Here is a 25,678-nt window from a genome sequence, read left to right on the forward strand (position 1 = left end):
AACAAAATGTCAATTTCTGCTCTGCTCACAAGTTTCTGTAAGACAAAGAATTACTGTTGATTTTCTTTTTTTAATAAATCAAATGGCAGGGGTTTTAGGGTTATTTTTATCCTACAAAAGGTAAGTCATCATCATAATTATCATAGTTTATTCTGTAATCACATGAAACTGCCTGAATTTTAATTCAAGTATCTAGTGAAGATTTTATTCTTAAAAAGTATTTTCTTAAAAATTTATTACAGTGTTCTTGTTAGTTTTATAAAATCAGCATTACTTTTAGGAGCACCCCAGCTTATCTAGTCTGAAACAATCTATAATACTATAACACATTTCCTTGTGAATGGCAACTAAGTATTTAAACGACATTTTAATAAAAAACCTGGGAAATATTCCAACCTTCTTTCTTCTCGATTGCTTTCCTCAAGTTTCTGTAGCCTTCAAAATCACGAGGCACAGTATTGGAAGGCCAAGCCAATGAAGGACAAACCAGACAGTAAAAAGCGAAAGTGATAAGAAGGTAAAAATGACACATGAGCTTGAAGACTTTAAAATAAATTTTAAAAGATATCATCAAAGGACAATACACAGTAAAAAGGCAATACATTTGTATGAATAAAAAGTAAGTAGAAAATCAAGCAGCAATATATCTAAGAAGAGTATATAGACTATCAGTTGAAATTATGCAGTAGCAAAATGTACAGTCTCAATTTATAAAAGTTGATAAGGATTAGGCATGCTTGGATGCCTTTTTTTTTAGTCTGAAGTGGGTCAATTTACTCAGCTTCCCCCAAAAAAGACCACTTTCAATAATCTCTTTCTTTCAAGCCTTTACAGAAGACCTTTTAATGGCATCATTAAAAGAATTTCACCAAGTAATGCCTTTATACCATAATATGAAAATACCACTAATACTACATTCTAGGATACTACTTTTAAAAACATACTTTCTGTTTTAATATACTACATATGAATATCACTAAATCTAAAAAAAAATCTGATTTCAAAGTTATACATGAAATGGTATTGCAGGCAAATGAATATGGTTGTTATGATATCTGTGAAAAACTATAATTTTATTAATTGAAAATAAAATTTCACACTGGGATTAAAGAGTTTACTAATTATTATAAACTAACTACTGAAACGGCATATCTATAAAGCAACAGTGGCAAAAAAAAAAAAAGGGTGGGGAGAAAAGTAGTACTTTCCATTAGTAAGATTGTTTTTTAACCAGAAACATATAAGAAATATCATGTGTAAAGGGTTTTAAAGATAAAGAATATTCAATATTAAAACTTGGGGATCTTTACTCAATGGAATGTACTGTATACCAGTATTTGTCATGTAGACAAAAAGACAGATGTGCTAGGCTCTGATTAAGCATATGGCAACTTTGATATAGAACACTTCTGCCCAGAATATTTTTCAAAATCATCAATATTTTAAAATGAAGAGATTGAATCAGAGGTATGAGTTATTTTATCAAGCCAGTTCTTTTCATTTTAATTTCATAACATAAGTGCTCCCATGTGATTCTTATTTATTGGTCTGTGATTGTTTTCACATCAACTTATATGCCGCCATTATAAGACGAGACTAGCAATCTTTCTGAGAAAAAGTCTACAAAGTAATATATACCAGTAATCAAATGGTCCAGTATAGTGATTAGAAAAAGCAAAGTAAAGCCACTGCCTAAGAAATCTGTGTGTTTCTAGAGTTTCAACCCAACACCACTAAATACAAATCAGTGCAGTCTGATCAATGAGTGAAGTTTTTTATGTTGCAAGTCATTTTAAGCTAGATATCCAAAAATATGGGATTTAATGTGTGAATGGTAAATTTTCCTTGTCCACATACACAAAAAATGCAAAAAACTTTTATGTCTACTCTACGCCTATACTAATGATAACGAGCTACAATGGCTCAGAGAATGTGGTTCCCTCATGAAGAACCCAGATTTTCTATTTTCAATATAGAGACTTTTGTTAGCTTATACAAGAAAGCTATATTAAAATATATAGCTGACATGAGCTAGCAAGTACATAAACTTTAGATGCCTCCTAAATTGCCTTTTTAAAAACCATTACAATCAATAGTTCAAAAAGACAATGAAGGGACAGAGAAATAAACTAATAATCTAACACCTCTCCATAACTTAAAGGAAAACTTTAGTTTTTACTTCACTTAGTTCCCCTACAATGCTTCTTCTACAGTTAAAGAGAATGACAATTCTTGCCAACCATTCTAACATTTGTGTAACTGAAAGATATGCAACATAGTTTAATTGTTATTTTCTTACTATCTACACCTCTGGATTATTCTACAGCTCAACAGAAAATAAGCACAAAAAGGTAGAAGAGCAAACCTTAAAACCTCACATATTAGCTATTAGTTATAGTTCTGATAAAGACTGACGCAGAAGAAGGTGAAACTTTCAAACAGCATTTGTGGCATCCTTCTTAAACACAAATGCAGCTTCTGGCATTAAAATGATCCAGTTACCACTCTTCCTATCAACTCTTACATTGTCAGAGGCCCTATAGCCACTGCAACCAAAAATATATAACACAAAACAATAAATTAAAAGACACACAGCTTCCAAAGAATTTGTGAATTCAGTGACAAGGAAAGCAGGCAGCTATAGAAGCCAGGACAGCTTAGAAGAGCTGAATCCAAAGGTCAAGCAAGCCCCAGACAGGTTTTAGAAACTCACAGCCACAACAAGATAAAAAAAAACAAACAAACAAACAAACAAAAAAAAAAACCTTTCCTACTCTTTTTTTCATTAGATTATTCTGCCTAACATATTTTGTTGTATGCATTAATGTATCCTCTTTAAAAATTCCAAACACCCCTACAAAGGAAGCTTGTTGGTTATCAGACATTTCCACTGGTATGAATTCCTTTAGTCAAATGGCTTTGTTCCTGAGTTTGAATTTAAGGAGATCAGAGAAAAAAATAGATAATTTTGAAATTGGGAGTACTTCAGGGTAGGGCAGAATTACGTGAGAACTGGACCGCATAAGGGAGGCATGGATCAAGGTAGCATGGGGACACAGGGAGGTCAGTAAGAACGAATGGCTAAAGCAGAAATTCCCATTTTTCCCCCAAAGATCAGCCTACACCCATGAGAGGGAAAGAAGGTTCTTTCCCCTGTCTTGCCTTTTCTTGCTTCCTTCTGAATTATTCTTACCATACTATAAAATGGGCAGAAATCATTTTATGTGAGTGAGCTGGGAAATTTGGACATCATATATTTACAATACTTGCTAGAGAAAAATCAGTCCAAAGTTTCAATTAATTTTTAATTGAACCTCCTGTATGTGTAAGGTTGAGGTAGACCCACATTTTGCAATGCCCTCTCTGACAAATAAAATAGATAAACATGAAGCATGGAATGCAACTCAACCAGAATCAATGCACCCAAACAGGAGCTATCACTTCCAAGGAGCTCCTGTGGAAAACTGAGCACTTTAGTAAAGCTGCTGTCTTTCTAAACATTTCTGGAACTCTAGGTTTATTGTATGCTGGTTTTTTTCCAACTTGTAGGGAATCCTTTAGCTAAATGAGGGCTTATCTACATTTTAAAAACAGAAATTGGCATTACATACAGTTAAAAGTTATTGGGATCCAAGTGTGATGAACAAAATGCTTTATCAAACTAAGTAAAACAGGATTGGTTTTCATTTTTTAATTCAAAAAAACATTTGATTATAGTGTGGTAAGATATATTCTATTAAATTTTATAAATTTTTATATGTAGCAATAAAAATTTATAAATTGGCTCTAAAAATGTTTACAGTTATATGGTATAGTACACAAGAAAAATTTTTTAGATTCACAAATTATGTAGGTGTCAGTTTTACAAAATTATATAGGTGTCAGTGTACAAAGGTACACTACAGCATGTGTGAAAATGCTCTAAAAAATGTTTGTATATAGCACTCTATAGGTGTATTAATTTTTAGAAAGTATTAATTTGTTTTTCTCATTCTAAGCTATCTTTCATTTCTTATCTGGCTTACTCACAAATATTTTATCTCTAATTATGTGTCTTTTTGTTAGGAAATAAATTATTTTCTTCACTTAGGCTTTTATGTTTAAATCCAGTTGTTTGGTGAGTTCTTATTAGTATTAACATCTATTATTTTTATTGTAATAATTATTACAACTACATAATCACTGAATGAGTCACAACCGCTATTAAAATGTTAAAAAGAGCCTAGATTTCTATTGGGATCCTTATTTATTTTTCATTAGTCATATTCAGCAGGTGATTAAGGAAATATCTCTAAATTTACCTCAAAAGGAAAAAGCAGTATCAGTTGGGACCTTAAAAAATAAACTTTGCTTATACTTACTTATTATTTATGAATACAAATGACCTAGACCTTTAAAAACAAGTCATACCATTTGACATTTTGACCAACTACAGAAGCGGATTTTACAAGTAAGTGATAAGTCATGTGCAAAAGTCTCATGCTAATTCAAGCAGTAAGTTCGGTAACACTAGTTTCGATAATCCTATGATCATTACTTCAGTTTCAATTGCCCTCCATAAGGGGAGAGCTAATCATTATACATTTCTTAATGCTGCCATAATCAATGATCCATGAAAACATCTAAGACATTAATATCTCAAGAATGCAATTTCAATTGCAATGCCTACTAACCATAATGTATAATTCCTTGCTTTAATTATTCTTTTTAAACTCAGGAACACAAAGCAGAGTTAATTTGAAGAATTTAAACTTCCAATGACTTTGATCAACTGGCTGCTCCAGGAAGAAATGCCCGGCTACCTAAATACATTTTTAAATAAACTGAGCAAAGCGGCAGGTAGGCTAAACGTCTACATCAATTCTACAAAGCATTCCTCCTGTAACAAACCAGGTGGCAAATAAGATGATTTTGCTTCCTTTTGAATATCTAGCCAAAAATGTTTAAATTTAATTTGACTGGCATGCTCAAAATATAGTCTTTGTAAGTAATCTGACTGCACCATAGAATCAGTGTGTAAACATGTAAAGAATTTATGAGTATTTAACCACTTACACATTACAAGTGGTTAAATTTTCATTTTCTTCCTCTCCTTTGCACCTAGTTGATTTCAGAGGGACATACTATCAGGATGCAAGGAAGAAAAAGCCCAGAACAGTGGTGAAAAGCTGAGTAACTCCTTGTTGGAAGATTCAAAAAGCCTGAAATAGCATAAATAATTTTCACATAATCAAATTAGAAGCCCTGCAGAAAATATTTAAGAGACCAAATGACATTACATGACATTCTGATGGATTAGTTTAGCCTTTAGTTAAACTAATCTAGATAGGGATGAAAATATCCATGAGACTATTTAATTGCATTAGGAAATGGGGAAAATATGAAAACACTGAATTGTAACGGTACAGCAAGCTTTGCTGAAAAGCAAAATGAATGGAATGCAAAAGCAGCTATTTGAAGAAATAATAAAATAATTTACAATAGTAATTTTATATTGTCATGTTCTAAATAAAGTTCATTACCATGTTATTACAATTAAATCTATTTTTCTTACACATAAGTAGAGATAAACCATTAAAAACTAGATAGTTGTAGTTTCAGCTAACATAGTGATTTATTTCATATACTAAGGTACTCATGAGACTATGTATGCTCTTTATAATTGCAAATTAAAATACCCTGAAAAGGAAATAAAGATTCATTTAGCAGTGATTTTATAATCCCACCTTTTCTTCTTCCTCTTTTCTTTTCTTTTCAACTTCTCTAAATCTTTTTTTGCTAGGTCTATAATTTCAATGGTTTCTTTGTCTGAGGACAGTATGGTAGGAGAAAAAGTTGATGATCCGCTGAAATATGGCGCTCTTGCTGTGGCTCTTGTCAAGTTTTTTCGAAGGTTCTCATTCACTGCTTCACTTTCTAATAACTTTGCCCTAGCAATTAAAAATATATTTAAATAGGGAGCATTTTTCTCTGTGGATAAAAATACATAACATAAAGTGTACCACACTACTATTTCTTAAGTGTACAGCTCTGTAGCACTAAGCAAATCTATATTGTTCTGCAACCGTCGCCACCATCCATCCCCAGAAATTTTTTATCTTCCCATACTGAGACTCTATACCCATGAAATATTAACTTCCCCTCAGCCCCTCTACCTCAGCTCTGGCATCCATCATTCTACTTTCTGTCTCTATGAATCTAACTGCTCTAGCAATAAGGCAGGAACATTTTAAATGAGTTAGTCTGCATGCTAAAAAGTTTTCCAAAATGCATTTCAACATGGCTACAAGATAAGGATTTTTAAACTAAATAAAATTCTCACAAAATAATAAAAATAATCATAAAAGAATGCTCACACACATTAACATTTAACAATTTTTTCATATTTCCTGATTGAATAATTATACATTTGTAATCATAATCTTAATACTCAAAAGAATTCTACATATTCAGATGCCAGTGGTAATTAGATTACTTGAATTCTGGCCAGTGGACATCAGTTGTCCTTGCTTGTAAACCTATTATTTAAACTTAAAAAATACACAAGCAGCACGCTCCCCTTAGTTTCAGTTCCTCATTCATCACACAATAGTAGCATTTCCAAAACTGTGCAAGGAATAATTTGTCAAATTTGCCCCAAACTGGCTGATGGACATCTGGCTCCTGAATACAGCGTGGGAAAAGACAGTATCTCCAAGGAAACTTGAGTTTGATAATTGAAAAAATTCTTTTGTTTGTTCAAGCAGTCCTAATAATGACAGGAGAATAACGCACACACTGATCCTAACACATGAAGACATCAAACAATGAAATCCTAAAAGAGCCTAGACTATTGAGACTAAAAGGATTCAGAGAGTCCTCTAGGCCAATTCCCTTATTTCTATTTGATTTAAACCATCAAAAATACAATTATCTACTTACATATAATAGATTTTCAAGGTTAGTTTGGCACAACAGTGATTGAGACCGAAAAATAAGAAGATAACACAACCTATCTCTCTCTCAACACTATATTACTAAGCACCTTTGCCATATGTTCAAATATTTCAGAGAAAGATGCTAGATTATTTGCAACACTAAGCTCTGGAAGACACAGTCAGCTCAGTGCTTTTCCATTGCCTACCAAAATTATTCATTCTACTCTTGAAATAGTTGAGACAGACGGGGTCTCACTATGTTGCCCAGGCTCGTCTCAAGCTCCCAGCCTCAAGTGATCCTCCCACCTCAGCCTCCCAAAGTGTTGGGATTACAGGAATGAGCCACCCCACCTGGTCCTACACATTCTTTAATGAAACTGTTTTATTATATATGTGATACCATATGTGAGCAGAACAATTACAGTGTTTTTAGATGGTTAAATAGCTGTGTACAAACTTCTAGGTTAATTAAATGACTTCAAAATTGTTTTAGAGAAAATTCATATAAAAACTCAAAGTTAAAATTCATGATTATCAAACAATAGAAAAGTACAAACAATATATTATACTTTTCAATATTTTTAATTTGTAGCACAAAGCCTAGGTACCTAATAATGAATGCTAAGAATGAATGAAAATATAATAAATCAGCTAACCATAATGATCTATATTTTAATTGTCTCCTTTATTATTAAGTAATAAATAATGTAGGTATTTTATTTTAAAATTTATGTTTTTTACATAATGTTAAAAGTCTGCATTTGGTAGGGGCATATCCAATGATTCTTTGATCCTAGTGCTGATAAAGGCCTTTTAGGGATTACCTCCACAAACTCCACATTAACAGAATCTACTTTTTGTATGGCCTACGGGGAGAACATCTCTCTTTCCCCATCTCTTTCTCTCTCTCTCTCTTCCCGTTCACTCACCCACCCACTTGGTACTTCCTGCATTTCATTTAATAAGAGACTAAAGAGTGAGGTATGAGGGGAAGTGTACAAACTTCTTTGGGAAGGAGCACACTGAGGGCTTGCATGCCAGCTGTCATTCATTGGATCTTGGACCATCAAGTCTCTAAAAGCCCCCACTCTTCCCTTTGTAAAATTGAGATAAAAATATATACTTCCCTAGGATTGTTTTGAGAATCAATGATAAAATGAATTTAAAAGTCCCCCGACTAAGATGGTATTTAAAAAATAATAAGTATTCTTATCATAAAGTTGGAAATAATATAATCATTAACAGCATAGAGTTAAATAAGTGAATTACAACAAGACAGTACTATATGAAGCCATGCAAAAATCATTGTAGAAACTTTTTAACATTGAAAAATGTTCATAATATATTACTGCTTTTCAAAGAATAGATAGCAAAGCAAAATATACACTCTGATGTCATTTGCGTTATTCATTGGAAAAATATTGAAGAGATAGATCAAAATGTTAACATCAGTTCTTAGAATAATGGGAATACACATGATTTTAATTTTCTCTTACATTTTCCTATATTTTCAAAATGTTCTGCAAAATTTTTCATGCCCCAAAAAACACAAGGATTAATTAATTAGTGATTATTATTATCTCACAAGTAATGTGACACGTAAATTTATTAAAAGGTAACTACTATTCATTTACAATAAAATGATAAGATGAAATAGAAATATTCCCAAATGGCAATAAACAAACATAAATTTGCATTAAGTTTAAAGAGCTGTGAAAAAATGTCTTCCTAAGATCTAATTTTGACAGAAATATAGGTCGAAGTAGGGTTTAGCAGGTAAAAACAGAACGTGAGAATTTGGACCTAAATATTCGTAACACTTTATACCTTTATGATACCTTTATATTTAAGAGCATATATATACTATTATTTTATTTGAGCCCCATAATAACTCTCTGAGATTAGCAGGTATTATCTCATTCTTACAGATGAATAGACTAAAACTCAGAGATGTTGGGTAACTTGCCCAAGGTCATACACCTTATTAATAAAAAGAAGCTTAAATTTCAATCCAGGTAATCCAATTTGAATTCAAGGTTCATTTATGCTTATCCCATATGTAAATTATAATCCTGGCATTCTAGAAGGCTACTCCCCAGGGGTGGGACACACCTAATTAAAGAGCCATCAGAGACAAGTTGAGAATCTGGAACAAGGTATTAACCTACACCAGGAAAGATTTGATCAGCGACTGAACTCAGGGCCCATGAGTCATCTCTGTTCTCTAAATGGCTTAAGGAAGGAATAGTCTTAACTCAAGACTTTGAAGAAGGAAGACATTAGATACTGCTTTTAGCCACCAGAAGGAGTGGAAGTGATTCTGGTAGTTTTCTAGGAAATAAGGACACTAGTCAAGCAATTTGCCTAATAGTGACATAAAGCTGAGGTACAAACTTAGAATACAGAGTGGAGGAAAGCAAAGAGAGCATAAGAACTCGTATAGGCAATTGGCCTTAACAATTGGCAAGTGCCAAAGAAATAAAAGAGAAAAGAGAAGCAGCCTAAGAGCAGAAAGAGAAACTTCAAGAATTAAAAAACAGAGCTATCAGTTGTGTCTCAAGGAGTGGTAAAGATGGGGTCAACAAAATCAGGAAAGACTGGTCAAAGAACAAATTTTTAGCAGTAGGCAGGGAACAGTACTGTCAACACAGGGTAGAAACTGCAAGTCCAGGTTGGTTGCTGAGCAGAACCAGGATGCAGTGCCTCAAAGGTCTCTACCAAAAATGTGAAGCATGAAAAATTATATACACATATGTTATATGCATAACATATATAATATATATGTACACACACACATACACAGAATAAAATCATACTTGAATAACTATATTGCCACATCGGGATGTGTTTTTATTTGTTTTTGCTTTTTGAAACATTTAAGAGATCCAGTGTGCTTTGTGGAGCCAGAAACAGTGGAGATAGTACTTGCCACAGTTTGAGAACCTCTAGAATAGCCAGAGAAAGAGAAAGAGAACACAAATACAAGTCAGGGTAACTGTGAAAGATGATCGCCTCCCGTTTGCTTATGTTCTGCAAATGGTAAGCAGAAGTGAGATTTGAACTACTTAGATGCTCCCCCATGGAGCTGACTGGAGTTTTCCTTCAAGAAAAAAATAGCTCAGTAATCATGGGAAACCATGGAACCTGAAAATATTATTGACTTACCCTTCTTTCCCAACCCTATTCCCCAAGTCTAGTCCCCTCCACATTCCTACACCAGGCATGGGCATCATTTAACTAAATTTTGTCATTCTGTTTACTACATGTGATGATTTATGTATGCTGCCCAACCTAGAGTGTGAACTCTTCATGTCATGCTTGCCCCCAGCCCCAGTCATGGTATTGACATATGCAAGTATGTGTGGCATGTTTTATGAAATGTGAATGGATGTACCACAGAGGGGCAGGCAAATTAGTAGGTATGCCATGATTTACATGTAAGAATAGCTGAAGATATAAAAGAGAACAGGAGATTCAAAAAATTGGAGATGATGTGTAGATATTGATCTATTCCCAAGTGATGGGGGAAGAGGCATACGAAGGAAAGGCATCAAAGATAACTTCAGCAACATAAATTTTGCCTGTTTTACATGTCAAGTTAGGTAAGTACCCAATATTGGGATATAGCAGTAAGAGTAGGAGAATAATATGGGAAGAGAAGGGAGGAAAAGAGCTTGGAATATGACATCAAGGGAAAGGTGAGTAAACAGTCTCCTAAAGTTAACCTAACCAAAAGGCTGAAATATCACCATGGACAACTGCTGAACAATAAGCCCAACAAATAGAAATATTATAACATTGCAAAATCCAAAACAAACGTGTGCATTATATGTTACAGAACATGAACTATACCTGAGATCTTCGATTTCTTTTATATAACTATGAATCATATTACTAATCTCCTCATTTCCTTCACCTGAAAGACAAAATATGAAATAAAAATTTTCCTTTAAATTAAGACTTCAACAAAACAGGAGAAAAAAAAAGTCAGGAAACAAAACAATAATTTTTTAAAACACAATTCTTACAGCAAATTTTCTACCCTTTATTACATGAGCAGACCATAAGATAATATGATTACAAAGGGAATATTTTGTTTATATAAGAATTTATTTTTTGAAATTAGGTATTTAACTTAAAACCACAGACTGTATACACAGAGACTGGCATTTCTATTTCAACTATGCTAGGTAATTAGTGAACACAAAGAATGTTCCCTCCCCTCCAGAAGTTAATCCCTCACTTATCCCGCCCTACCCACATACCTGCTCTGGCAAGAACATGGTTGGCCTGATCACTAACAAGCTGTGTAATTCTGGACCTCAATGCATCAACCGTCTCTTGCATGGCTTTAATTCTTACACGCAGGTTATTATTTTCAGTCTGTAGCATAGCATTCTCATGAAACATGTCATTGATGCTTTCCACACCCTCTTCGTCAATTATTCTTTTACCCTAGTAAAGGAAAATAATGTCCTTGTTGGTTGAGGAGTCTTAAAAACACAAGAGTTTTGCTTAAGGATACTCTATAACTATACAATTCTCTAACCAAGAGTGTTTTTATCTTACCAACCCCAAGGCAAAAGAAATCCTTTCACCTCTAGAAGAACACTCCACAATGCATTTGTTACTAAAGAAATTGATTAGCCAGGTGCAGTGGCTCATACCTGTAATCCCAGCACTTTGGGATGCCAAGGTGGGCAGATCACCTGAGGTCAGGAGTTCAAGACCAGCCTGGCCAACATGGTGAAACTCCATCTCTAATAAAAATACAAAAATTAGCCAGGTGTGGTGGCGGGTGACTATAATCTCAGTTACTCCAGAGGCTGAGGCAGGAGAATCATTTAACCTGGGAGGTGGAAATTGCAGTGAGCCGAGATCACGCCACTGCACTCCAGCCTGGGTGGTAGACGGAGACTCCATCTCAAAAAAAAAAAAAAAAAAAAAAATTGGGTAGGAAAGCTTTTGAACAAACAGTTGTTAGGTTAGACTGAACATAGCTAAAGACTGTCCACAAGGAAAACTAGAGACTCCTACCTCCAGAAGAAAGGAGGACACTATTATGACAACCAAGAGATTCCAGAAACACGTATGTGTAAGGCATTATTGTGTTCAGAAAGTGCCAGCCTTAGATGTATCACAAAATGCAAAGTCAAACTCATTAGCTTACTGTTTTGTACTCCATGAGCTCCATCTGAAGTCGTGTGATTTCACTACGAAGTGCATTGATTTGCTGACTAGCTCTGTCCTGATTGACCATCACCTTATTCTTGATATTTCTAGCTCGATTGGCATATTTCAGGGTGTTTAACGTTTCCATAAAGTCTCTGTCTGAAGGGCTGACACACGCTATCATGATTGTTTGGCTGAAAGTTACAAATAATAGTTAGGCTTACACATAAAAGCACCTAAAATGCTAAAATAATCATTTTTAAACTCCTGACATTTGAATAGTATCTTCTCTTCAAGATACCAAAACATTGAGCAAATTTAAAAGCCCCTGTACTTTAAGACTATCTTAAGAAAAAGCTTTTGTTTACTTTGGGGAAATAAATTGATATTATTCACCTTTGACCTTAAGAAAGCATAAGCACATACATTTATTTCTTACCTCTTTGCTAAAAAGATTTGAAGCAGTGCACACAGCAATTCTAAAATTAAACTGACTACAATACATTACATTGAAAATCAAAAACCACTTCATTATTTCTTCTTTCAGTATTTTAAAAATTTATTCTTAATCACCTGTATCCTGACTTTTGATGCCAGCAAAGAATTGTACACAAAATCCAATCACATTGAAACAAGAAGAGTACTTAGTATATTCTTGTGTTTCATCATATAAACTGTCATTTGTGATTGAATGATCAGAATTACAGTTTCTGGCCAGATTATATAGGAAAAGTGGGAAACATTACTTTACGGTCATGATAAATTGATTTAGCCACCAAAGATTAGGATAGTGAAATGCTAAGTATGCCCCAATTATTATGTTTGTAAACAAAGCAGACATGGAGATTCTAATAGACACTCACAAACTAACTAAAAAATGTGCAGGAACTGCAATTAAGGAGCAGTCTACTTATCCTGGTAGAAAAATCAATGCCTATCAATCATAATCTTAGCCTCCTAGTCTCCTGCTTCCAATCTTTTCTTTCTACGATAATCTCAACACAGTACTCGTAGGTACCCCTTGTCCCATTCCACACCTTTTTCCTACAACTCTTGCTTACCCTTACTGTTACTATTATTCAACAATCAACTAAGGTATCACCTAATCCAAGAACCAAATCCTCAGTTTGTCTGTACCCTTTCTGCCTCCTCACACCTTTTGGATATCTCTTTTGCATTCATTATATTATTATTATATTGAAATTTTATAGACCCCAAAACTCTTAGACTTTAGATTCCTAAAGGACAGGGATTATCAAGTTGTATTTATCAGCGTACTTCTAAATATATAACACAACATTTGAACAAATATTAGGTCATTAACAATTGTGATGTGTGTCATGTGTACATAATATTTACTGGGGGTCAGAAAGTTAAAATAATTCATGCCATTTTAGTTTTCTCTTTTGATAAAGAAAATAAGGTAATTCAGTAAGCGTGAGGATTATGGATGCTGATTAGAGAATAGAGCAACTTGAAGTGTGGTCCCCAGTCTAGCGCCAGTCTGCAGATTATTTTTACTTACGTAAAATTGGGGAAAATAAATTTATATTAGCCTTCTTTGACCCATAACACCTTGAGTAAGCACAGGTACATACATCCATTTCTTACTTATTTACAAAAAATGTTTAAAGTAATGCAGAAATTGCAAGTAAGCACTTTAGAAACTTCCACAACACTTGAACTTCCTGTAATCAATGACCCCCTCTCACTGAATATAGATCAGTTCAAGTGTTTTCAAACTCCCATTGTGAGTCACAAATGGGGCAAGCTCTGTATGGTCATGCACAATATTAACCCACCACAAATTGGAAAGAAGGGAAGGACTCGCCTTTAACAAATATTTTGAGAAGTGCTGGGATCAAGGGCTTAAGAAGAATAGTGAAAGTCAGGAATAAGAGTAACTGGCAAGGATCAACTGTATAGGGAAAACATCATATATTAAACAAAACCCAAAATATATAAATTTCAAGAATGATTCTATTTATGAAAAACTCAAAGAAAATATTAAAGCTATTTATTTTAAAAGTTCATATAAAAACCACAATTCTGTTTTAAAGAGAACTGTATCATTAAATATTTTATTATATTGTATATTATATTTCTTACAAATTAAGTTATACTACACATCTTAAAGAAAATGTATCACGATGTTAGCAGTAGTTACTTCTAGGTATTAGAAATATGATTTTTTTTTTTTTTTTGAGATGGAGTCTCACTCTGTCACCCAGACTGGAGTGCAGTGGCACAATCTCAGCTTACTGCAACCTTCGCCTCCTGGGTTCAAGCGATTCTCCTGCCTCAGCCTCCCAAGTAGCTGTGATTACAGGTGCCCGCCACCATGCCCAGCTAATTTTTGTGTTTCTGTTAGTAGAAACGGGGTTTTGCCATGTTGGCCAGGCTGGTCTTGAACTTGTGACCTCAGGTGATCCGCCCACCTAGGCCTCAAAGTACTGGGATTACAGGTTTGAGCCACTGTGCCCAGCTATAAATATAACTGATTTTTATTCATGCTTTATACTTTCCTGTATTTTCCAGAATTTTTGCCATAAACTGGTTATGATATTTATTAAACACTGTAAATGTAAAAAAGTCGGCTCGATTTTTTTAAAAGATGCTAAATTATGCACATAAACATATGGAGCTTATTTTCAAAAATATCCTTGGTCTAATTTTTCTTTTAAGTTTAATTTGTATAAACTTCAAAAAATGAAGATATTTTGCTCTCCAAGGCTTACACAAAGTACAGTGCTTTTGCACTAGGAATGCAATCCTAAAATTTTAAGCAAAAATTGAGGCACACGAAGAAAGGAATTAGAAGGGGTCATCTCCTTTGAGGGGTTACCACCCATTAAGGAAATGGGTGAGGAACATGAGACTATTTAGCTGTAGCCTAAAACTCAACAGAAATTCAAGATCCACAGTGAAAATATCTTAGACCACTTATAAGGTAAGCAAACTTTCAAAAGTATTGAAGTTTTCAAGAGTTAAACTTGTAAGGGGAGGACATATATCATCTCTGTTTTGTTTTATAGTTAAGAAATAAATACAGGAAAAAGCTACAATTTAGAAAATCTGAAAAAATTTACACTTGGCTGAAAAAATGAAAATTTTTATTCTGTTATAATAAGACCCCTCTTGATACTGAAGATCAAACTGAAAATATAGAACACAAGAAATACATGATAGTGGAAGGAAAACTGCATCCATACATAGGATGTGCTGGAAGAGACATGAGTTAAGACAAATGCTAATAGTACATAAAAGGAAGAAACATAAAAATGACAATGTTGTATTCTACAAAACAGAACTTTCTTTTTTTTTTCAGACAGAGTCTCGCTCTGTCTCCCAGGCTGGAGTGCAGTGGCACGATCTCCGCTCACTGCAAGCTCCGCCTCCCGGGTTCACGCCATTCTCCTGCCTCAGCCTCCCGAGTAGCTGGGACTACAGGCACCCGCCACCACGCCTGGCTAAGTTTTTTGTATTTTTAGTGGAGACAGGGTTTCACCATGTTAGCCAGGATGGTCTTGATCTCCTGACCTCATGATCTGCCCGCCTTGGCCTCCCAAAGTGCTGGCATTACAGATGTGAGCCACCACGCCCGGCCAAAACAGAACTTTATTTCTAAACCAAATGGATTATAAACTTAAAAGGATTTAATATTATCCAAAATTATTTGGATAATAGTTGTTGATACGGTTTGGATCTGTGCCCTCACACAAATCTCATGTCAAACTGTAATCCCCAATGTCGGAGGTGGGGCCTTGGTGGGAGGTGATTAGATGTTGGGGGCAAATTTCCCTCTTGGGACTGTTCTCATGATAGAGTTCTCAGGGGATCTGGTTGTTTAAAAGTGTTTGGCACCTCCCTCTCCTTCCTCCTGCTCCAGCCCTATAAAGTGCTCACTCCCCCTTTGCCTTCTGTCATGACTGTAAGTTTCCTGTGGCCTCCCTAGAAGCCAAGCAGCTGCCAGAATCATGCTTCCTGTAGAGCCTACAGAACTGTAAGACAATTAAACCTCTTTTCTGTATAAATTACCCAGTCTCAGGTATTTATGGCAGTGCAAGAATGAACACAGTTGTTCAAAAAGAAAGCTTGTTAGTTTAAATACTAGATTTGTTGTATAGCATCTAATAATCTTTTCAGTAAATATGATGTTACATTATTGCAAACACTGTAAAATAGATTCACTGTGGTTGTTGGTAACTTGTTGAATTGTGCTATGATTGAATTTAAATGCCAAAAATGTTTCCATTTGTAAAGCCAACATGTTTACAGAGGGGAATACATTACCATAAAAAAAAAAGCTGAAAAAACATATCAGAATGATGCAAAGTATGAGAAAGCAAGAATGTCAGTGATATTGGCAAAGTTAATAACCAGCCAACACTCTGTATTTCATTCAGTGGACATTAAGAAGATTCTTCCACATATAAAAAAAATTTGAATTTTTAGAAGACTTTGTAAAAAAAAAAAGTACCAATAATATTTAAATTACTTTGTAATTACTTAGGAAACAGTATTTACTTTTTCAACAAAATTTTATTAGGTATCTACTCTGTGTTAAGTACTTAAAACAGAAGCTACGATAAGAGAGAAAGTCCACATACTATTGACTTCATATGCAAGCTAAGTGGCCTTGAATAAAATACTTAACCTCTCTAGATTCATTTCCCTTATCTAGAAAATAGAATAATAACACCTACACCTCAAGGGATGCTAGAAGGATTATGTGAAATAACATACAAAATTATTCACACATTTGAGATCCTTAACAGTATAAGGATTAGTTCCTCATCCTATTAGTTTGCTTTATAATAAAAGTAGTTCTTATAAATCATCTTACAAGCTTACTTAATAATGAATAATCAAAAGTCTGAGTAGAGGATAATCATCTATGCATACCTATTACCCCCGAGGGAATCCTGTAGTAGTCTTGTTAGCTTGGAATCTCTATAGGGGACATGTGTGGCCCTCTTGCTCTTGTCTCCCAAGGCACTTATTACATTGCCAAGTGCCAACTAAAAGAAAGAGAAAGAAAGACAGCAAAATGATACAAATTTACTAATTATAACAATTTTAAATAAAGAAAGTTTACAGAGAATAATATAGAGACATAATATAATTAAGAATATTTGTGTTTGGTTTTGTTTTACATTTGTAACCAACGCCACTGAAAATTTAGTACATATATATTAGTACTATATATAATACCATATGTATGTATTAGCACTATAGTACTAATAGTACTAATTCTTTGAAACAGAAATAAGATTGACAACTTCAGTTATCCTTAGAATTATCAGAGCATCAGGTTATGGCCCCAAAAAATTGTCCATTCATGTTACACATTCTTCTTCTCAACTCAATGAAAAAATAAAATGTTTAGTTAGTTTAACGGTTTGATGCAAATTTTCGTTTTGCAATACAGTTCCCACGGGAAAAGAAAACCTTCTTTAATTACAACAAAAAAATCAGTATTATTTCTCTGAACAAGGTATTCCTATGCAAGTATATCTCTCCTTAGACATACAATAAGATGGGCTGGGTGTGGTGGCTCACTCCTATAATCCCAGCACTTTGGGAGGCCAAGGCAGGGGTATCACCTGAGGTCAGGAGTTTGAGACCAACCTGACCAACATGGGGAAACCCCATCTCTACTGAAAATACAAAAATCAGCTAAGCGTGGTGGTGTGTGCCTGTAGTCCCAGTTACTTGGGAGGTTGAGGCAGGAGAATAGCTTGAACCTGGGAGGTGGAGGTTGCAGTGAGCCGGGATTACACCATTGCATTCCAGCCTGGGCAACAGAGTGAGACCATGACTCAAAATAAATAAATAAATACAATAATATATGTGTCAGCATCCAATTATTTAAAAACTAGTCAAATTACAGAACTCTGTAGTCACTCCTGCCACCCTGCTGTTTTTCCTACTGTCACTGAATTATCACCTACAAGATAAACATTATCCAAAATGTTGTTCACACTAGCCATCAGTAATGCAAACACCTATAACCATGACTTTGTTAGGAAAAATAGATCATGCAGGGAGTGGCAACAGGATCACACTTTTTCATCATTCCCCCTTTCCAGAGCAGCTGTCATAAACAATGGTAATACTGAAACTCTACTAGATATGTCTCAACATGCTTCAAGAGCCTAAAGAGGAAAACAAAGCAATGGCTTTTGTCTTTTCCTGACAACATAAATGTAAATACCACCATGACTATATCTCTTAAGAAACTCAAAACAATACAAGAAGTCCAGAATCCAGGCATGCCGTTTTATACAACATTCACCCACATGTTGGACCATCAAGATGAGTATTGGAGTTGGAAGCTCTGGCTCTCTCTAATCAGCCTTGGTTGATAATTTCCCCATAGAAGGGTCATAACCATACAGGAGCAAATATTGGGGGGTGATTAATGGGAGGAAAGCAGACACCACACACTCTGAAACTGCCTTTGCAAAATTCATATCAGTGAGAAAAGCATGACAGTGAGGGAGATCTGACCTAATCCACTCCATCTTGCCTTTAATCTCTAAACTGCCCTGTTCATTCCTATGCTGAGCTAACTAAAGGAGGAATTTATAGTTTAAAGAATTTTGAAAAGATGATAACAACCTTTTCCTGAAACAAACCTTCTTCTTCCCTGGGGACCAGCATGCCTTTGTAAAACTAACAAATTAGCCACAAGATTATTAGAAATTATGATTTAAGAGTCATGCAGCCAGAGGCCACGAGATTCCTAACCTCCCCAGTTGCTCCTATGGATAAGATCATTATTGTAAAACCTAAGATTGGTGTTTGGATATTTTTTCAGACCCTGCATTCCGATGCAACAGCTGGCACCATGCAGACTGGTAATCTGGCTCAAGCAGTTCTGTAATCCCACCCAGGAACAGAAGACAGCAAGAAGAATCCACTCAGACCCCACATGATTTCACCTCCACTCCCCACTCCCTTAGCCCCCTCATTCACCAAATTATACTTTAAAAACCGCAGTCTCTGAATTTTTGGAGAGACTAATTTGAGTAATAAAATTCCAGTCTTCCATTTAGCTGGCTCTGTGTGCATTAAACTTTTTCTCTATTGCAATTCCCCTGTCTTGATAAATCAGCTCTATCTGGGCAGCAGGCAAAAAGAATCCCTTGGGTGGTTACAACTCTGATGCTATTGGTGTCACAGAAATTTAGGGAAGTCATTACATTTGTGAAGGTACAAATATCCAGTTTTGTAATGAAGATAATAAGAACAAATTTAATACACAAAACTTTGCTCTAAAATATTTCCTTCCATGTAATGAAGCTTTATGCTAACTAAATCACAAGGAGTTTTCCAATCAAAATGCCACTAGGTGGCATGGTATTGAAGTTAATTCTTAATATAATCTAGAAAAATTATCATTTTGAAACAATCATTACAAAAAAAATTACAATTTCCAAAGTCAATAAAATGACTGTCACAAAATGTTATCAAAAGGCTACTTTGAAGGTCTTCACCCATTAAATAACTTAATATTAAATTTTGGGCCAAGTGCAGTGGCTCACGCCTGTAATCCCAGCACTTTGGGAGGCTGAGGTGAGTGAATCGCATGAGCCCAGAAGTTTGAGACTAGCCTGGGCCATGTTGCAAAACCCCATCTCTACAAAAAATACAAAAATTATCTGGGTGTGGTGGCATTCGCCTGTGGTCCCAGCTTCTGTGAAGTGGGAAGATCAATTGAGCCCATGAGGTCAAGGCTGCAGTGAGCCACGATCGCACCACTGTACTCCAGAGTGGGTGACAGAGTAAGACTCTGTTTTAAAAAAATAAAAGATAAAAATAAATAAATAAGTTGATTTTGACAGTATATTGTTAAATGTGGAAAGAATTTTTCAAATAGTTTGTGTATCTATAATTTTCTGCACATATAAATTTTAGTACAACTAAATTTATACACATGAAGAAAATCTGTAATATATAAAAACAGAAAAAAGCCTACAACGTGAGGAGATTGGAGATTCAGTGCATTACTAATAACTGTTCTATAATTTTCATTTCTCAGTTCAGTGTCTGAAGGATTTCCATATGGATATTATAAATTACAAAAGACAAAAGGACAATAGAAAAGCTCTGATATATTCTCAGTACAAAGACTTAATCTTACAAGTCCACAGTTGATAGAAATGCCTTCTTTTGCCCTCTCGCCTGTAGCTCCAGTACGCTTCAGTCTTTCTGATCCTGCGAGATCAACAAAATGGAACTTTGCAGTCAGGGTTTCAAATTCATTCATCTGTGCTGATTCAGAAATAATTTTATTATCAGTTGCATTGTCCTGAAATTAGGAAAAATAATTGAAAATATTTTATTAATGTAACATTAAATATCCTCCTAACCTACCTTGCACTTATCCCATGTACACATATAGGCACAACCAAAGAAACAGGCATAAAACCAAATAAATTCAAAAATGTCTGCTGGCAATTAGAAATTTAAAGTCAGAAAAAGCCTTGATGGTCAGAACTCAACTATTATCAACTGAGGCTTTGCTTATGCTAATGAAGGGAAACCTACAGCATATAATCCTCAAAAGCAAAGGGTCTCAGGGGATGACATCCAACAACATATGGCCACAGCATGCTTTTTGGTTTTTCAGCCATTTATACAATTTTTTATTTCAAAATCTTACACGGCTGACCAGCTTCAACTTAACTAGGATCAGAAGAGGAAATTAGAAAAAGGAATGACTAAATGAACTGAATTTGGCTCAAATATATTCTCACAGAATTCATGTGGTTTTAGGGAGACAAAAATTGAAAGTTTAAGAAATTAGAATTAATAACTCACAGCATCTATTTGGGGACACACTCTGGTTTGACACACATGAATGGTAAAAATGGCATGTGAACGAGAGCTCTGAACATTCATCTGGGTACTGGCAGTTGTCCGGGATAAAGCACCCAACTTCAAACACTGCATCATCTGAAAAAGGGGAAGAAACAAAGGACTTTACTTGAACAATAAACAAGATACTGTACAATCCAAAGTCTGAGGTAATGGCTAAAACCCACCATGTTAAGGGATATAAAAGATGTGGAATTTCACATTATTAGTTTAGTAACAGGCACATTTTGAGATGGACTTCTCAGTATAATAGTGTATTATTTTTTAAATAGAAGAAAACACTGAGATTCCATTGTTTGCCATTTGCTGACATTTGCAACTTCCATTCCAAAACTGTTATAGTAGAACACTTTGGTACAAACTGAGCAATAACTTGAATTATTCAGACTCTTCTCTATATTCCATTAAAATTATTTTTTGTAATTTTTCTCAACAATCTCCTTCTAGGAGCCGTGATACAGTTCTATATAGGTTAAAGCAAAAAGTACAAAAGGATTGTGGTATCATTCTTCACCATCAATCGTCTAACCCTCTTTCTCTAGCTGTGAATGAAAACTATTCATAAATTGCCTTAGATTCTTTTGATGCTATGACAAATATGCTGACTTTATAATAATCCTGATATTTTTATACTAATATTCTGATTCTTAAAATGTGAGGAAAGAAGACAAGATCTTAATTCCATGTCATGCTTCAGGATATAAATTTCATATCTTGATCTTAAGCAGACTATCAGCAAAGCTCACTATTTAAATAAAGCCAACCATGCTCTGTTTTAACTACAATATAAATATTACCTCTGATTCTGTATTCACAGTACGTGTTGTAACTCCCACAGTATAAATTCCTCCAGTTGAATCTTCATGAATTCTTATATTTGATTTTTTACTTTTTGCATCAATATCACGAGTGGTATCAAATAAGTCAAGGACCTCTTCGTTATAGAGCTATCAAAAAAATATTAGAAATCTAATTTTAGCAGAAATTGTCTGGGTAGTTGTCATAACAACACATTACATAATGATTCCTTCATACAGATTTTTAAAGTATTTCAAAATGACATATTTTTTCAAAATAACACATAAAAATGAATGAGGCTATTATTATAACAATTATAAGTAAATGCCAGATTTATTTACAAAAGTAAAAACAGTAAGTGACTTAATCATGACCAATGTGTTGAGGACTAGCTAAAATGATCTACTAATCCTTTGCAAGAGATAATCAAATATTTACAAATAAATACAAGCAAACCCTAGAAACATGTGCCAAATGTAGACAAATCTTAAGCTTCAGAATATTTAAATAATTTTTACTACTTGAGCTAAAAACATATTTCCTGTTGCCCTGAAACCTTTCTTAACATGTTGAAAAATTAACACTTAGCATGTTTGCAAGGTCAGCAACAATTCTAGTGTTCCTGCATCAATAGTGGCTGAAAAAATCCAGATACCTCCATAGAAGAGAATACACACACCTATTTTTCTATCAATATGTTTTAAAGTTACAATGCCTAACAACATTTTGGAGGGTGAAAGGGAAGATGGAATAACACTGTTTCTTTTCTTTTTCTACCATCATTTACTTTCCTTAGGAATACATAGTTACATTCTCTTTGGTTTTTACTAAATAAGAATATCCATTAAAACCAGCAGTAAAAACAAAACTGATATTAATTTTTCTATGTTGTGCTACATAAGGCTGAGGAAAATGTTTCATCAATGATGAAAATGATTAGCTCATGGATCAGGTAATTTAGACTAAATTCTCTTTGCACCAAGAACCTAGAATTATGCCACTGTCCACCAAAGTGCAATATTGCTCAAATCCTAGATGTCCTCTTAGTGTTACTTTCCTTCTACTATGCTACACAGCCTAAATTAATCCAAATCCACCACAACCTTTGGACATTATATCAAAACATCTGTCTACCTATTCAAGGATAACAATTTCTTCAGCCAGATAAGTGCTACAACCTCAGACCTATTATTTCTCACATACTTCCCCTACTTTTGGACTTAGTCATTAAGTTCCCACCACTTTGTAAGCCTGTCTAAATTACAACAGAAATTAACCTTTATCTGTTGATAAAAATAAGTTCCTGGATGGGCTCATACCTGTAACCCCAGCACTTTGGGAGGCAGAGGCGAGTGAATAGCTTGAGGCCAGGAGTTCGAGACCAGCCTGGGCAACATGGCGAAACCCCATCTCTACTAAAATTACAAAAAATTTGCCAGGTGTGGTGATGTATGCCTATAGTCCCAGGTACTCAGGAGGCTGAGGCACAAGAATCACTTGAACCCAGGAGGCAGAGGCTGCAGTGAGCCGAAATGGTGCCATTACACTCCAACCTGGGTGACAGAATGAGACTCTATCTCCAAAAAAAAAAAAAGGGGGGTTCTTAAATAAACAACATTAATTGTTCTTTTATTCTATGGACATCGGTCAAGTGTTTATAATCTTAAACTCAAATATCACTTCCTACAAGTAAGGAAAACTTATTTCTATTATCTAATGTTAATTTACTCAAACAACATTTATTGAGTACTATCTTCAAAGCACTGTACTTGAAGCCAACGGTATAAAATCATAAACACGGTCTATAAGAACAAAATTTAAAAGAAATTAATGCCAAAGTTGGATTATTACCTCTAAGAATTGGGCATTCACTTTAAAATCTGGAGGAGGAAGCCCATTTTTAATTGCTATGTGTTTTTTTTCTTCAATACTCTTAAAAAGGTGTTTAACAGCTCGAGAAATAATACCCTGTTCTTCCTCAATAATGTTAACATCAAATCCTGTTCCCATTGTGTATGTTTTACCAGCTCCAGTCTAAACAAAAGAACAGAGAAAGATTAGTGTTCAACCTTAACATAACCTTAAGAAACAAAAATGAAAGCGCAACTGAATTAACATTTCTGAAAAGTTTCAACTCCTATGAAAATAATATGGCACTTACTTGTCCATAAGCAAAAACTGTAGCATTGTATCCTTCAAAGCAACCTTCAATTAGTTTTTCTATACATTGAATGTAGATCTGCTCTTGCTGAGAGTCAATGTCAAATACATAGTCAAAAGTAAAAGCCTTATCTTTCCCTAGGAAGACCTGAGGCTCTCCTGGTGTGACAGATGTACAAATATGGCATCCTTCAATCTTCTCTTTGGCAAGCTGTGGTCTTATTCTGTGAGAAATAATCAGAAAAGAAAAAAATAAAATAAATGGCAAAAAAAAACTCTCAAAAAATAGGACTCAAAAACTCTTGGCCAAATCTTTTTTAAAACTCTAATGTAATTACCTAATGCTTATTCAGTTGAAAAGTTTAAATAAATTGAATTATAATGAATCAATTTCAGCATATGAGATGACTTTCTTAATCCCAATGAGTTACTTAACAATCCCCCAAAATCATGAACAAAGTAAAATCCATCTTAAAATTAGATACTTACCCAAGTGGATACTTTTCCTCTACTCTGTAAGAGGCAGACACTCAGTCCAATAAATTCTGCTACCAAAATGCTATTTGCTATTATTATTGTTTTAGATTTTTTTCTCTTTATTTCCAGTGATGATAGTATGGAAAAATAAAAAAGCAAGGACATTTATTTATCTTAATGTCTTGATGCCCTTGACTCGTCTTTTTTGCTAATTCTTCACCAGTGGTTTCTGAACCTATTTGACCATTATGTTCTATCAGCGTAACATGTTAAGCATATTCCCACAATATATATGTATATATATATTCACTTATAAATAATATTCATGTTCTACTATATTGATTTGTCATATATTGAAATACTGTCATCTCTCAGTATCCATGAAAGATTGGTTTCACAACTCCCCATGGATACCAAAATCCACAGATGTTCAAGTCCCTGACATAAAATTATGTAGTATTTGCATATAACTTACATACTTATTCTCCTGTATACTTTAAATCATCTCCAGATCACTTATAATACCTAATACAATGTTAATGCTATGTAAATAGTTGTTATACTGCATTATTTAGAGAATAATAAGAAAAGAAAGTCTGTACATATCCAGTACAGATGTAACAATCCATTATTTTTTCTGAATATTTTCAATCCACAGTCAGTTGAATCTATGGTTGTGGAACCCCTGAATATGGAGAGTCGACTGTGTATAGAAAAGCAGAATTTTAAAAAGAAATAAATTAAAAATAAATATAAGTGAAAGTTCTAATATCTTCTCTCCAAAACTTAGTGAATTATTATGAGTTGCCTTTCCTCCATTAGAAGACCACTGCACTACACCCACCCCACATCCTCACACATCCACTTGAATCCAGCACCATCCTATCTGTCTTCTCTCTCAAATTCCAAAACCTATTTTCAAAGAAGAAAAGTAAATAAGAAGATATGTTCATAACAGAACAACCCAAAATCTAGTCCTATTCTATAGGCTCTATAAACAGGACAGACTATTCTGGAATATACACCACTCACTTACTGTACCAAAGTTTTTAAAGAGATTCCCTACTTGCCATGGAGAAAGAGAAGCAGTTTAAGGAAGAAAGGCAAGACAACCACAGATGAAAAATATAAAATGAGGCCAGGCACAGTGACACGCCTGTAATTCCAGGACTTTGGGAAGCCGATAGCTTGAGGTCAGGAGTTTCAGTCCAGCTTGGCCAACATGGTGAAACCTGGTCTCTGCTAAAAATACAAAAATTAGCCCAACA

General features: G+C 34.5%; 1 protein-coding gene across 12 annotated transcripts in view; it reads right to left on the reverse strand.

The window, feature by feature from the left end:
• KIF21A (kinesin family member 21A) overlaps positions 1–25,678 on the reverse strand; it is a 155,387-nt gene that overhangs the window by 58,225 nt on the left and 71,484 nt on the right. For 8 of the 12 annotated variants that reach the window (XM_054527110.2, XM_054527105.2, XM_054527104.2 and 5 more), the window contains exons 2-12: positions 23,935–24,157; positions 23,625–23,807; positions 21,773–21,922; positions 20,919–21,053; positions 20,239–20,406; positions 16,995–17,110; positions 12,088–12,283; positions 11,183–11,372; positions 10,770–10,833; positions 5,727–5,930; positions 397–435 (exon numbers count right to left, since the gene is read on the reverse strand). In XM_054527110.2, coding sequence (XP_054383085.1) covers positions 397–435; positions 5,727–5,930; positions 10,770–10,833; positions 11,183–11,372; positions 12,088–12,283; positions 16,995–17,110; positions 20,239–20,406; positions 20,919–21,053; positions 21,773–21,922; positions 23,625–23,807; positions 23,935–24,157 — 1,668 coding nt within the window. The remainder of the gene's footprint in view (positions 1–396; positions 436–5,726; positions 5,931–10,769; positions 10,834–11,182; positions 11,373–12,087; positions 12,284–16,994; positions 17,111–20,238; positions 20,407–20,918; positions 21,054–21,772; positions 21,923–23,624; positions 23,808–23,934; positions 24,158–25,678) is intronic. The other 4 variants (XM_054527109.2, XM_002823100.5, XM_054527107.2 and 1 more) reach the window with 1 other exon arrangement.

The sequence above is a fragment of the Pongo abelii genome, chromosome 10 (genome assembly GCF_028885655.2).
Source record: "Pongo abelii isolate AG06213 chromosome 10, NHGRI_mPonAbe1-v2.0_pri, whole genome shotgun sequence".
NCBI lineage: Eukaryota > Metazoa > Chordata > Mammalia > Primates > Hominidae > Pongo > Pongo abelii.